Consider the following 15,424-nt stretch of genomic DNA (forward strand, 5'->3'; position numbering starts at 1 on the left):
CATTGTTCATCCATGGAAAATAAAAAGAATACAACATGTTATTTAGTTCTCATGTACTATTTTTATAATATAACTTTATTTTTATTTTTCATTTTGTAATCGGCATGTTATTTTGATTATTTTTTATTTTTTAATTTGTCCTTGGGGTTAATATAAACTTTTTTAATTTTAATTTTATTTATTTATGTAGGTGTAACGATTTTGAAGAAAACCCCGTATTGACTCAGCTCACACAAATTGTGAGCAATAACGATGTAGCTAATGATCACTCCAATAAGTCAGATAGTGATATCCCATTAGATCACACAGAAACAGATGATGATCACTCATCTGATGGTGATGGTCATTCTTATGAAGACATTACTACTCCGAGTGATGGTAACATTAGCTACCATTCTAATGCGATTCCATATTTGGACAACACAAAAGAAGGCCCGGATGATTTTGCCTTCATGAGAGATGACGGTCCAATTCGATCTGCACTTTGGGATTGTAAAAAACCTGAATTTATCAGATCAGGTTAGTATGGTGACAATGAATATTCTTTTTATTTGTTGGACCATTTTTAAGGGGTTGATAATTTTCCTTGTACTATACAATTAGGTATGTTATTTCAGAACAAGCAGGAAATGAAAGGCGCAGTGAGACAATATTGTCTCAAAGAAAAGAAAGAGTTCATTTGTGATCAGTCCAAAGGTAAATTTTGGAGGATTATTTGCAAGCGTCATATGTTGGGGTGTGAGTGGATGATCCGTTTTAGAGAAATTTCAAGTGGTATGTGGAAGGTAGGCAAAGCGGATCTCCACCACCGTTGTCAGACGGATGATTACAGAAAGCATCATTCCAATTTGAGCAGTCACCTAATTGCTACTACGTTGATACCATATATTATGGTCGATCCATACATCAGTATTAAGTCAGTTCAGGAAAAAATAAAAGGATTGCATTTGTTTACTCCTAGTTATAGAAAACCACAAAAGGGGCGAAAGAAAGCTATTGAAATGGTATTTGGTGATTTTGTAACCTCTTTCAAGACATTGCCCCGATACATGGCTGCCTTAAAATATTTCAATCCGGGGACCGTTGTTGAGTGGGAGCACCAATCAAGTACAATGCAAGGTGAACATCTTCAAGTTTTTGTTCTGGGCTTATAAACCAAGCATCGATGGATTCAAAAGTTGCAGGCCTGTCATCTCAATAGACGGTACTCATCTGTACGGTAAGTATGAGATGAAACTGCTAATTGCTGTTGGAATTGATGCAAACAATAACATTTTTCCACTTGCATATGCTATTGTTGTACGTGAGAGCTTTGAGTCCTGGACGTGGTTCCTTGTGTTGTTATGGAGACATATTGTTCGTGAGAGACAAGGAATTGGACTTATTTCTGACCGTCATCAGGACATCTTGCAATGTGTCTAAACACATGATTGGTTACAACCACCATCCACACACCATAGGTTTTGCGTTCGGCATTTGAAAAGCAACTTCAATAAAAAGTTCCTCAGCAGTGACCTTGAGAAGCTAATGTGGTTGGCGGCTACAGAGCACCAGAAGAAGAAGTATAAAATGAGGATGGAACAAATCAAAACAATGTCATCTCCAGCGTATTTGTAGTTAAAAGCTCTTCCGGAGGAAAAATGGACATTGCATAAGGACAACAGTCATAGGTGGGGGGCTATGACAACGAATGTCTCCGAGTCTTACAACGGTTTATTGAAGAAAGCTCGTGGATTGCCCGTTACTGTTATGGTCCGTTATACGTTTAAAAATCTTGTTGATCGGTTTGTTGAGAGAAGCACCCTTGCTAATTTGTTGATTGCGGATAAAAAGTTTTGGCCGCGCGCTGTTGAAAAGAAGTTTGATGAATACTGGGAGAGGTCCCTAAAGCATACTGACATGCATCAATACAATGAAACTGAAGGGGTCTTTGAGATTCTGACATTTGCACACGAAGGTAAGGGCGGAAATATACATAAAGTCTCTGCCGAAGGGAAAAAGTGTTCGTGTGGAAAGTGGAGAAACTACCATATGCCATGTTCACATGCAATTAAATTTTGTGATATTCGCGGAATTCAACCAAAGACCTATGTTAGCAAGTACTATAGTTGCAGGTTTTATAAGCAAACGTACAGTGGAAATTTTTCACCGTTGGGTGATGAGGCATATTGGCCACCTTCTCCTTTCAGTTTAATTGCAAACACTGAATACGAGCGAACTTCAGGAGCGCGGAGTACAACTAGAAGGAGGAATGAAATGGATATAGCTCCTGCTCGCATGGCTAGAAAGTGTAGTACGTGCAAACAAACAGGTCATAACAAGAATCGCTGCCCCGACAGAAATCAGTAGTTGTTGTTGCTTGTTGGTTTTTGTGTTTTTTCTTAACTTGTACGATTGTTGTTTCCTTATATACTCTTCCAAGAATATATAACATGTCTTGTGCCGTTTAATAGTTAGTATGTAATTTAGCATTTACTACTCAGTTAATGTGTGACGTTTATTTAACTTATATTTAATTTTTTATTTCTGTTCGCATATATAACACATTTAATTATTTGCATGTGTTAAAATATTTATTTGAGTTAATCATGCTTTAAAAATAAAAAAAAATCAATAATTTTTTTTTATTAAAAACATAACCGAATATGATTTAAATTTAGGCAACGTCTTACCTAGTATTAGTAAATCCGTTAAAAATATAACTTGTATAACGTGGACTGATCCACGTTAAAAATATAACTTGTATAACGTGGACTGATCCACGTTATACAAGTTATAATTGTATAACGTGGACTGATCCACGTTATACAATTTATATTGTATAACGTGGATCTGTCCACGTTATACAAGTAATTTTTTTTTTTTTTATTTTCGTTGACAAGTCTGACACAGGGAATTTTTTTTGGGGTATATCGTGGGCTGATCCACGATATACCCATTTTGGTATAATAATTTTTAGACATCCCTTTTGGTAAAGACCGTGTATTTTTATACCTTTTAGGCTCCGGATTCGTCATCTTGCCTTGCTTATAAGCATTCTACAAAGTAAAATGCTCCTATAAACTCTTTTAGAAAAAACAAAGAGGTCAAGTTTTTTAATGTTTGTTTGGACATCAAATATCTTTTGATACCTATAAAAAAAATACTATTTTAATACTTTTCAAGTGTTAAATTTCAATATTTAAAAAATAATGATTTAAAATTGAAGAGAAATAAGAAATAGAATTGCCATTGTACAAGTGGATATACTCTAAGCTAGCGTTTAGCAATAAATTCCCAATTTCTTTTTAAAAAACTTGATTTGGGTGAAGCTTTTTAAGTTTTGGAAATGTGTTTGACCATAGTTTTTCAAAACATATTTCACTTTTAGTTTTGAAAAACATGAAACATTACTTATACTCATAAGTTCTACAGACTATCAAGAATATTCAATCGTACAAAACATACATACTTGCTATTCCCAAATAATGCAGACCATGATATTTTAATAACAACTGATAATAACACATTTACTAGCTACTATAATTCAAATTACAGTACAAAGATCCATTTTTATATTCGCAGCAGATTTCTACTATTGACAAATCAATTTTCCTTAGGATTACTTTTTCTACTGTTTGGACACAACTTAGCTCGTTCACTTTATAGAAGATACTGCTATAACTGTGGAAACATGGTAAATACGACTTTAATGGAGGAACATGATAGATAGAATTAGTTAGGTCATAAATAGACGAGACTTTTGTATAAAATTCAAAAGTTTGGGATTGTTTTTAAAAGGCCAAAACATAGATCATGGCTCAAAGCAGGTTTGAGCCAGAATTTGGGATTTGAAATTTGTTTTCAAAATATGTTAAAAATTTTATGGCCAACTGGGAGCTTAATCTCCCAATCTATTCTCAGCTTGCCTTGTATTTTTTTTTTCTTCATGATATTGGTATTTAGATCAGCGTCCGCATATCTTTATATTACACCATATACTTGCTACCCATCATAACTCTGTTTATGAAAACATGATAAAAAGAAATTACCCAGTATATTCTTTTTTATAATTTGAGCTTGAAATCTCATAATTTCTCTCCCCTTATAAGTGTACATTCTTTCTACAAAGTAAAATACAAACTCTTCCTTATCAAAAAGGTCTAGTTTTTTAATGTATGTTTGGACATCAAATACATTATTTTTCAAATATTAAAATTTCAATATTTACAAATAATGATTTGATTGTCATGTTTTGTAAATACTAACGAAAAGAATTAAAATACTAGTGTGAGAAGTAGTTTCAATTGAAATAATAATAATAATTTATACCTGAAACATTTTTACTTCACTTGAAGTTTATTTCAATTTAAAACACTTTCCTAGTACATTTTGTCCAATCTTTTTCAAACACAGAGACCGAGTGAGAAATTCAAACTCCCTGTTCAGAATCTGAAGTAGTGGGGAATGGCAGCAAAGCAAATGGAAGAAATACAGAAGAAATTGGGGACATTGAATTACCCACGAGCCAATGCTCCTTCCCAGTCCCTTCTCTTTGCCGGCATGGAACGTTACGCTCTTCTTGAATGGCTTTTCTTCAAGTAAATAATCCCCACCTTTCCTCATTACATACAACTCACCATTACCTATATCTTTATTCTTCCTTTTTTTCTCTGAGTTAACAGGTTATTAGGGGATAAATCACCATTTTCTCAACAAAATCTACAAGGGGATGCTGTCGATCGTGATGAGGAGACTTCTCGTATTCAGTGTATACCATTTTTCAATACCCTTCTTAAACCCCTTTTTAATTTGATGTCACCATAGATCCATATGGGAAAAGAAAAAAAACTACAAATTTTGAGCAAATGGGGTACTATTTGTTTCCTAATTGGATCACACTGGGATTAAACCACTAGCCTATGAACCTGCATTTTTTCAATACCCTTATTAAACCCCTTTTTTGTTTGATGTTGGAAATTGGTCAGAATTATAGTTCTGGTGCATTTATTTGGCAATGCAGTGCATTTTGTTTGATTGTTCTTGTTGAAGTTCTGATCTTAGTATGGATATATCTGTTTGATAATTTCGTCAGCTTCGAATAGGTTTTGATTCTTGATTCTTGATTATCAGTAAAGAGCTTTCTTTTTGCTCCCTTATGAAAGTCCTTGAAAATGTTTATTTTCAGTTTGATCCGGAGTGATCGCGATGAGGAGACTTCTTGCATTCAATGTATAGCATTTTCTTTTCTATTTTTTGTTTTGATCGGTCAGTGTATCGCATTTAGCAATACCCTTCTTAAACCCTTTTTTGTTTGATGTTGAATTGGTGTACTATTTGGTGAATGGATCCATATGGATAAAAGCTACTAGCTTTTAGCAACTGGGGCACTATTTGTTTCCTAATTGGATCACACAGGGACTTAGTAGAAACACTGGGATCGTTATTCTAGTGTCTGGTGCATTAATTTGGCAATGCAGTGCTATCCTTTTTGATTTTTCTAATTGAAGTTTTGATCTTAGTATGAAATATCTACCACAATAAGAACATACCCAGTGTAATCTCACAAGTGGGGTTTGGAGAGGGTAAGATGTAAGCAGACCTTACCCCTACCTTTGTGGGGTAGAGAGGCTGTTTTCGAAAGACAGTACGGACATATCTGTATAGATAATTTCTTCAATTTCAAATGGGTTTAGATTTTTCGATAATTAGTAAAGAGCTTTCTTTTGGCTCCCTTATGAGAGTCATGAAATTTCATTGGAGTAATCAGAAAAAATGTTTATTTTCGGTTAGATCCTGAGTAATTGTTGGAAATTATTGTGTAAATACTGCTTCTTATGCCTCCTTTGATCAGGTACATTTGTGTCTTTTTGGCAGATTTAGCAGAGATTGCAAAGTTTCTAGGCATTACTACTACTGTTGATCCAGAAGCAATCCAAGTGCGTCTTATTGCTTTTTTTTTTTTTTTTAAATTTTAGATGCATAGTGTACTCCATTGTATGTAATGTGCCATTGGTAGATGTATTTGGATTTTCGGCATCTTGTAAATGAAATGCTGAATCATATTTAGTCATGTTTCTCGTTAAAATTTGCTCAAGCACTTTTCAATCATCTGCATTTTTAGCATTTAGTTATTGTCAGTCTGGTTGAGTGCCACTGACCCCTACTGATCATAGGCCATACTGTACTTGGTTATTGGAAGAATTTAAAATCTGTATCTCTTAGCTTGTGGAGTAATGACAAGAAATTTCGCATAATTTCTGATTGAAGGCTAAACTAATTGGATCTACTCAAACAAAGGGATAAATATGACATTGATCCATTTGTTGAAAGTGTTTTACTTTACCTTCCTTGCTTAAGGCTAGGTACTTCCCTTTTGACTCTTGATCTCAATTTTTGCTGTTAATTCTTAGGGCTATAAAAGGACTTTTTTATATAAATAAGAAAACACGTAACAAAATTTAAGGTAACATTTGAAAAAGAAACTGGCAGCTTTCTAATTAGGTGTGGAAGACAAGTTATGATGGCAAAATCCTTAGGATTGCTCATAATGCCTGGTTAAAATGTTTCTGGTTCCTGGAATTCCCTTTTGGCTGGGCGTATGATTCTTATTTAACAAACTGTACGTGGACTTAAGCAAGGTGAACTTAAAGTTTTTTGGATCCTCCTTTTAAAATGAAAAAATTGGAGTTTCTCTGATCTAGCTAAATTGTGGTGGGCAGAGTTACTTGGCATTCATGTTGGTGGGAGGTAGCAGGTACTCATTAGAATAGTTGACGGTATGCAAGCTGACCTGGCAGCACCGTTATAAAAATAATAATGAAAGATTTGGATTTCTCAATGACCATAGCGCATCATTATCTGTAGTGTAGGGATCAATCTTTATATATGTTGATGATGGCTTAAATTTTGGTGGTTAAGACTGCCGTCTCAGGTCAATATGGCATTTCATATGGTCTCAAAGTTTCAAAACTAGGGTTCATCTGTCCTTAATTAGTTCATGGAGAATTGATAGGAGTAGCACTACTATTAAATCTGGATCATATTAAGGTACATTTTGCAGTTATCTCAGGAATTACAGGGGTTACTGTATTTCCTTTGGCTTGGTTGACACTCACACTTATAAGCGTCTGTCCATTTTAATGTGACAGAACCTCTAGACACCTACTGGTATGAAATAGATGTTGTTTGTAATTGTTATACTATGTCATATTTCTTTCAGGGCTTGAGAGAGATAAAGAGAATGCAGAACTTACGGATGTCTTGGTTGAGAAATAGATTTGTGTCAATGTTGGAACTAATAATATTAAGATCCTCCCACAATTTGAAGGTTGCGGGGCTTCCTATGATCTGGGTAAACGTCTCAGTGGGGTTAAGTTTGTGTTATACTGCAGTGTGTGTTTGGTAAATTGAATAAGAGAGGTTGAAGACTAGGTAGGCACCGTAATTTCATCTTAATTGACACAAACATGTGGAAAACGACAAGCTCTTAGTCAGTATGATAAAATAAACAATGTCATTAACAATGCAAACAGCGACTAGTTTACTGAAGATGAAAAAAAGAGATGTTGTTTGCATTTGTTGTTGCTGGCTCAAGGAGACAGCAACAACAAGGAGTCAGTTGAATAAAAAACTTGGAACTTAAAAGGCTTCTTTCTTTTATCACCATTGTTTCTGGGCACATAAAACTTATTCACCCTTTGAGCTTCAACATATGGCAAACATGGAGCCAGTCAAAGAAATATTCACTTGATCAAAGATCTGCAACCAAATATTTTTCAGACAAGGATTCCCGATGCATGCTTTTAATGTAGATAGCATGTTAATAACAAGAATGGTAATAAATACGCTGAACCGGGTTCATGCTTGAAAAATATCAATATACTTCTATATAGAGCGTGATGGAAGAACTTGTCATGCTAGTTAATACTATCACCAGTTGTTGGTAGGCCAACCCAGTGTTCACAAAGTGCATGGTGTTAGAAAATGCAAGTGGAGAGGATATGAACATTATCTGCTCTAGGAAAAGCACGTACTTCTTGATGTTATCTATTCAGTTCAAGGGACATGCAGATTCTTGATCCTGTTTGTTTTAAATTTCTAGTCCTGGTTTAGGTTGGGATGTGGAAAGTCAACCTTGCAACTGGGCTTTAGATTTGTATGGAGTTTGGTTGATGGATATTCTGAGGTTAAAAACATAAGGATTACTGTTTATGATGCTCCAGACAATGATTGTATGCTGTAGCATCTTTGTACTGTTAGGCTTGGAATATTCTATTGTTTTCAAGACTTTTGAGGTTTTTGATGATTTCTAAGAAAAAGATGTTATGCTGATTCTGTTGCAGGGACGGGGTAGTTATGAAGATCGTATGGAAATGCTACGCCTTATTGTGGATCTAGTGGAAGCAAGCATGTATGCTGATAACCCTGAGTGGAGGTTAGACGTTTGACCACACCTTAATGTTTGTGGAGATTTTAGTCTATACATACACTGAAACACACATTTCATCTCAGTTTGATTATTAATAAATATTTGAAATACCTTTATCGTTTCTTTCTCTTCGTAGTGTTGATGAGCAGGTAGCAAAGGATATTCAATTGATTGATGCCATAGCGGAAAAGCAGGCTCAAATTTTTTCGGAAGAATGCAAACTGTTTCCGGCAGATGTTCAGATCCAATCTATCTATCCTTTGTAAGGATCTTTTTCTTCATCAAATTGCACAATGGATTTATTTAGTTATTGAATATGTTATGTTCTTCCAAAGGGAACTGTTAAAGTCATATTGGGCTTTGACAACGAGGAAAAAGTGGAAAAGATTACCTGTATGGAAATTTGTATTCAACTGTAGCACCTAAAGTGAGAACCATTTGAGATCTCGTCTGCTTCTGCTCCTACAATTTAGTGGGGACCATACTTGAGATCCTGCCTTCAATAGGTTGGTGCTTTGGCTGCTTAAGGTGCTGTCTGTGGATCAAAATAGCCATTTCTTGGGGGGAGCTAATGGTCAATTGGTAAAAGGAAGAAGGACCGAAAAGTATTATAGAACTTGAAAAGGAAAAGAATAAAGAACAGAAAGAATACTGCAACAATGATCATTTGTAATCTTTGCTTTTGCATGAGACTGCTTATGTTTGTAGATGTTTTCTTGCTTGTATTCTTCAATATTAACTGTGATGCTCCTGTTCCACTTCTGACTGGTTCGCCAGTAGTTATCTGGTGAGATATCATCCTTTCTGAAAACAAGGTTGTATATGCCTCTTTGCTTGAAGAAACATATATCATTTGCTTTATTTCCTCGTCAGATGGTAACTTTCTGTTTATCTAATTATAATCGAAGTTCACTTGCAGGCCAGACATATCTGATTTGGAGAAGCAACTATCAGATCAATCAAATAGGCTTCTGAGTCTTCAGGAAATGGTTGATGATTTAGCATCAAAGGTTACTCCTCTCATCACTCACTAATTTTGTTCCCTTGTATTTAGTTTCAGCTAGCATCTATATTAGCTTCAATTGGTTATATTTTCCGTTCAACTGGAAGTCATGATTAATACTTCTCTTACAGCATCCATACAACCCGGATGAGGAATATGTAGAGGTTGAAGCTAAACTACGAGGTCATTTGGAATCCTTTTTAGACACCGCAAGGTCCTTCAACACAATCTACACAAAGGTTTTGTTTTCTCCATATTCATCTATTATGAGTCCCGCGGTTAACTTCATTGATTGCATTCTATGAGGCTGGGATTTTATGATGGAACCCCCAATCAAATCCTCCCTTCCCTACCCTTTGGCTCGGTGTCTTTATATGTCCCTCCTAACTTTTTGTATTTGTATATTCTCTTCATAACATATTGGAGATGTTATAACTGTAGGAAATTCGTCCATGGACCCACATGATGGAAGTACCACAACTGCATGGGTTTGGGCCTGCTGCCAATAGACTATTGGAAGCATATAAGATGCTTTGGAAGGTACTTTGATATGAATTTTATGTTTGTTCGGGATAGGGATTTAGCGTTTTATCAACAGAAAGCCTATTTTGTTTAATTTTGAAAGATCTGAGCTAGTTCTAAAGTGGCAAAGGTTTTAATAGTGTTCAATGTTTTGCCAATAAAACCTCAAATGCAGATAGGAGCATAGATTACATTTGTCCTCTTTTAGTTGACCATCCCGTTTATAAGGAAGAGATTGTTTAGCTTTGTTTGACATTATTGTGTGGTGGTTGCTTCCGTCTTGTTTATTGCTTTCTGATTCACTAATGCCCTTTTCAAGAGGATAGACATAAGTAATTCCTTTGTCTTGACATCTTTGACAGTTCCTTGGAAACTTGAAGAATCTTCGGGATTCACATGCAGCTGTAGCAGTTGGTTCATCTGAAACAGTGGCTGGCGAGCCATCTTCTGTGACGAGAATAATTTCCGAATGTGAAACTGCACTTACACTCTTGAATCGCGATCTTGCAATTCTTTCAGCTTCTATTGCCCGTGAGCGAGGCGAAGATACATCTTTGTAATTTATCATGTGACCTAGAGTTGGAGCAAATTGAGATTATACCATTTGTTGTTCTTGTAAAATCACACCACATTTTTTGCTAGATGTTAATTGACTGGTCATGTGTCAAATGAGGAGTTTTCGATTAGATTGTATACATGGACCAAAGGCCTATGATTTTTGTATCTAAACTGATCAAGGAGTTTTCAATTAGATTGTACCAATGGTCTATGTTTTTGTATCTAAATCTGATCAATTAGCAAGGGTGTTGTATTCTATTTCCTTACAAGGTGGTTAAAAGGCAGTGAACATTGGATATATAGTAGTCTTATCATGGACAGTGAACATTGGATATATAGTAGTCTTACCATGGACACCTTTTTTATTCCTAGTGGAACTAAGGTCATGGTATGGAGGAAAATATTTTCTTGAAAATGTTTTTCAGTTTTCTCATGTTTGGTTGGTTCAAATTTTAGGAGAACATTTCTCTAAGAAAATCAGTTTCATAAGTGACATTTCACTCTTCTCCATCCTCCAACACACCATCCCACCCCAACCCTGAACTATAAGTGACATGCAGTTCTTTTATTTTATATTTGAAACAATACTTTCTTGCTTTATTACCAAATACAACAACAACAACAACAACAACAACAACAACAACCCAGTGAAATCCCACAACGTGGGGTCTGGGGAGGGTAGAGTGTACGCAGACCTTACTCCTACCAAGGTAGGATGGCTGTTTCCGAGAGACCCTCGACTCAATAAAAACATAAAAAGAGGTCAGATACGGCTAAGAGATTCAAAGCGATATGGAAATGAAGTAACGCAAGCGACACAGATAACATAGAATAATCAAAGCACAGGAAATAACAGATAATAGCATAATAGCATAAATTAGAGCACAAGAAATTATACTACGATAATGCGACTATTAATAAGGCAGGGTAATGAGACTATCTACTAGCCTTCTACCCTAATATGGGTCCTCCAAACCCTCCTATCTAAGGTCATGTCCTCGGTAAGCTGTAACTGCGCCATGTCGTGTCTAATTACCTCTCCCCAATACTTCTTTGGCCTACCCCTACCTCGTCTGAAACCATCCATGACCAACCATACCGGAAAATAAATAAGACGCCACTGATTATCTAAAAAAATATTTTTCATGAAAAACATTTTCCTTCGTTCCAAACATGCCGTAAGTCAGCTCAAGGTACAACTCTTCCGAAACCCACCCAAACTATTTTGCAGTTCATTGTCAGATATCCCATACACGAATTTTTTGTTAATGAGACGAGGACAGTGAAAATAATAGGCTCCGGAACCAAAATGCCCTCCAAAAAAATATTTTGAACCAAAATACCCCAACAAAAAAAAGATGTTACCAAATTTCCTTTAGCGCAGTAATTTACTGCGCTAAAGCAGTTAACGGGGACGGCTCTGTTAACTACTATAGCGCAGTAAATTACTGCGCTATAGTGTGCCTCCCTTTTTTTTCGGCCCTTTTGGTTAACCCTTCTTCCATTACACTTTTTAACGTACTTTGACCATAGATTAATCATGCTTTGGGACCCCGAGACTTCAATATTTTATATAGAGCCCTACTTATTTTTGTGCGATTAATAAGGTAGGATCAATACATCAAGGATACACAAAAGTTCGGATGACCATTTTAGTGGTTCAAAAGTGCTCGAACGCCATTTTCGTTTGAAGGCTCGGTGACATTAGCTTGAAATTCTTTACGAATACTTAAACTTGTTCATTAATAATTAATCCAAAGTTAGTCAAAATGGCAGCATTCATACAAAAAAAAAAAAAAAAAAAACTTAATTAAATTGCATCATTCATAACCTTGAGTAGATGAAAATACTTAATATAATAATATTCTTCAAAATAACAGCATAATCATAAATTAAACTTAAAACTAAAATCACAACATTCTTAATCATCATCAGAGTACAAGTCCTCAATATCATCCTCAGAAAAATATTGGCGGTTTCCTAAGACACATCTTTTTTCAGTAGCAGTTAGTTCTCTACCGATTGATGATGCTTGTTCTTCGGCCAACTTTAGCATGTAAAATCTACATCGTCTTGCCAGCATTCTGTTGTTTTCTTTTCTAATCCTTTGCACGGCAAACTCGCAAGTTTTTGGACCTACTTGAGGCATGGTTAAGGAGTACCTTGTTGGGATTGGAGCGTTGAGATTTTTCAAGTCACGAACAAGACGTTCTGATTCGGCAAGCCGATGTGACCATTCTCGGCGTAAACCGCAATAATATTCCCGCGGATCTGAATATTTCACACTGTAGAAATCATCATTACGCTCTATAAGAAGGTGGGGATTTAGCTCATCTAGTTTGAAATCACTGGTATCGCTCGAAAAACTGCTATGATTTGAACTCTCATCATCACTGCTATTTGGTTCTTTTGGAAGGAGTAAAGACCAAGCTGAGTTTCTACTACTTGACATTGAATATGGTGTAGTCTAATAACAAAAGAAAGGGCTACTTATATAGTTGCAAACCCCTAAGTACCCTCGGGAGGGGGAGGGGGGGGGGGCAAGGGGGAGGGTCTTTATGACCCTACCTACTTACCTTATTATAAGAAAAATATTAATCTTCATCGGACATTTCACAGTCCGAATCCCACTTGGATCTAAATCTTATGCTACCATGTGTACCATATTCTACCCTATGGTAACGTATTTGCATCCGATTGTTCTCTTCGCGAAAACGATTAAGAGCCAATTAAACTCTTATGGAGTTCCGTGAGGCATTGACATAGCACGGTTTTTTAGGCGTTTAAGTCCTACTGACGCTAACTTGTGCTCCAATGCTGTAGCCTCCCTAACACGCCAATCCCACTCCTCTCTCATTTTATTATTGTATTCTCGATTGAATCTGTTGTTAGGGTTATTTGAGTAATGAAAATCATCATCACCTAGTTCCCAGGTCCTACTCATTGCTTCAAAGATGTTTGCTGGAGTGAACGATATAACACGATTAATATCTCTAAATTGGTCAAAAAATGACATAGTAATTCAATTTTGTGTGGAATGTTGTGTGATTGGTAACAGTTATTCGTCAAATTACGTTATATAAAGTTTGATTCGAATCATGACGTTTTTCTGTTTGACAGTTGAGGTGACAATAAGATGCAGATGTATAGCGCAGTAAAATGCTGCGTTATACTGGTATAACGCATTAAATTACTGCGTTATTCTGTCATAGCGCATTATTTTAATGCGTTGTGACAGAATAACACAGTAATTTAATGCGCTATTCTGACACAACGTAGTTATTTCATGCGTTATGGCAATGCTCCGTACTTAATTTGATTTGACGTAACACTGCAAGATACTGTAATTGCATGCATGCGTTGGTTCTATATTCAAACATCAAATCCTATTAATACCGAGTTCGTATAAGGCAAAAAAAAAAAAAAAAAAAAAATCGAAGTTTCATCTAGTTTTTGCATTTTTGTATTCCTCCTAAATTATTCAAAATATGGCAGATGTTCCAAGAATTAGAGTTTCTTTATTCTGGGACGGACAAATTATATTTGAGGAAAATAATTTGCCCTATGATTCTTCCCCAAAATACCATGTTAAGTTTTCACTTGACTTAAAATTCTCAAAACTACTCCAAGCCTTGTATAATAGACTACAAGTTAGTAGAAGTGATTTTCATCTAAATATAATTGGAAAATATCCAATGTCATTTACGCCGCAAGGTATAACTAGTTATGGACAGTGGTACATTCAAGACGATGATTCTTTGACTGATTATTTGAGCGCGCCTTATGATTATAGGCAATGCATAACTTTAAACGTCCTTGAAATATATATAGAGAAGGTGCCCATTAATCAATTTGAATTCATGGCTAGAGCTCCTCGGGAAGCCCGAAATAGACCTCATCGGGAAGCCCCGTCTATAATTCAAGCCGAAATTACTCAAGCGGAACCTACTTATCAACACAATGACCTTGACATGAGTACCTATGAAAGCATTTTGACTAGACAAATGCCTCTGGATAGTTTAAGTCAGCAATTTGACGGGCAGTGGTAAATATTCATTTTTTACAATATTATTATTATTATTATTATTATTATTATTATTATTATTATTATTATTATTATTATTACTACTACTACTATTATTATTATTACTACTATTATTAGTATTATTATTATTATTATTATTATTATTATTAATAATAATAATTATTATTATTATTATTATGTGTAGTGACACTTGAATGCTACTAATGATGTCGATTATATTATTTAGGGGTTATACACCTGATATGGATCATATCGGACGGTCATGCTACTAATGATGTCAATTATATTATTTAGATGTTATACACCTGATATGGATCATATCAGACGGTTTCCTCAATCTGGATGGAGGAATCAGGTTGGAACATCCTCAGCCTATTCAACAACTCAAAGCGATGGTCCTTCCTCAAGTTTCGATGCAGTTGATTACTATCGATACGTCTATTTTTTCTTTAACATCAATAGTGTTATTTGATGTGTAGTAGTTAAAACACCCTAATTTCTTATGTAGGGAGAATGTGGTGGTTGCACCAAATTACAGGTAAAGTCCTGCTATGGATGGTCCGGATTATCCGAATTGTATAGTGACATCATCCAACGATAGTGAGGAAATACCTAATGCGGAGCAAAGTGACGATGAGATTGAGGTTGGAACTAATCCTCAACATCAAGTAGAATTGTTGTAGGACATGATAGACAGTTCGGCACACGAGGAGGAACTGAATTCACAGCAACCATTTGAACAGCAAGAGTAGACTCCGATTTAGTGGCATTCCGATGAGATCCCCTATCTTGATCATCTTCAAGATCGCCCAGATGCCTTTGTCTTTACTAGGGATGATGATCATATTCGGCGAAGTTTGTGGAAAGAGCCAGTGGATCTTTTTAA

The 15,424-nt window shown here is 35.6% G+C and overlaps 1 protein-coding gene across 1 annotated transcript; it reads left to right on the forward strand.

The window, feature by feature from the left end:
- Positions 1 to 4,362: 4,362 nt before the first annotated feature.
- On the forward strand, positions 4,363 to 10,736 carry LOC132645116 (AUGMIN subunit 7). The gene is made up of 9 exons (XM_060361899.1): positions 4,363 to 4,580; positions 4,665 to 4,750; positions 5,857 to 5,918; positions 8,325 to 8,416; positions 8,547 to 8,672; positions 9,330 to 9,420; positions 9,545 to 9,652; positions 9,855 to 9,953; positions 10,298 to 10,736. The coding sequence occupies exons 1-9, from the start codon at positions 4,447 to 4,449 to the stop codon at positions 10,493 to 10,495; spliced, it is 996 nt and encodes a 331-aa protein (XP_060217882.1). The 5' UTR covers positions 4,363 to 4,446; the 3' UTR covers positions 10,496 to 10,736.
- Positions 10,737 to 15,424: the final 4,688 nt, after the last annotated feature.

This window comes from Lycium barbarum, chromosome 6 (assembly GCF_019175385.1).
Source record: "Lycium barbarum isolate Lr01 chromosome 6, ASM1917538v2, whole genome shotgun sequence".
Lineage (NCBI taxonomy): Eukaryota > Viridiplantae > Streptophyta > Magnoliopsida > Solanales > Solanaceae > Lycium > Lycium barbarum.

Bases quoted from the DNA above. Each gene is read 5' to 3' on its own strand.
- LOC132645116 (XM_060361899.1), top strand. From the start codon at position 4,447: ATGGCAGCAAAGCAAATGGAAGAAATACAGAAGAAATTGGGGACATTG. The intron at 8,417-8,546 runs GTTAGACGTTTG...TTCTCTTCGTAG, and splicing joins GCTGATAACCCTGAGTGGAG to TGTTGATGAGCAGGTAGCAA. The intron at 8,673-9,329 runs GTAAGGATCTTT...GTTCACTTGCAG, and splicing joins ATCCAATCTATCTATCCTTT to GCCAGACATATCTGATTTGG.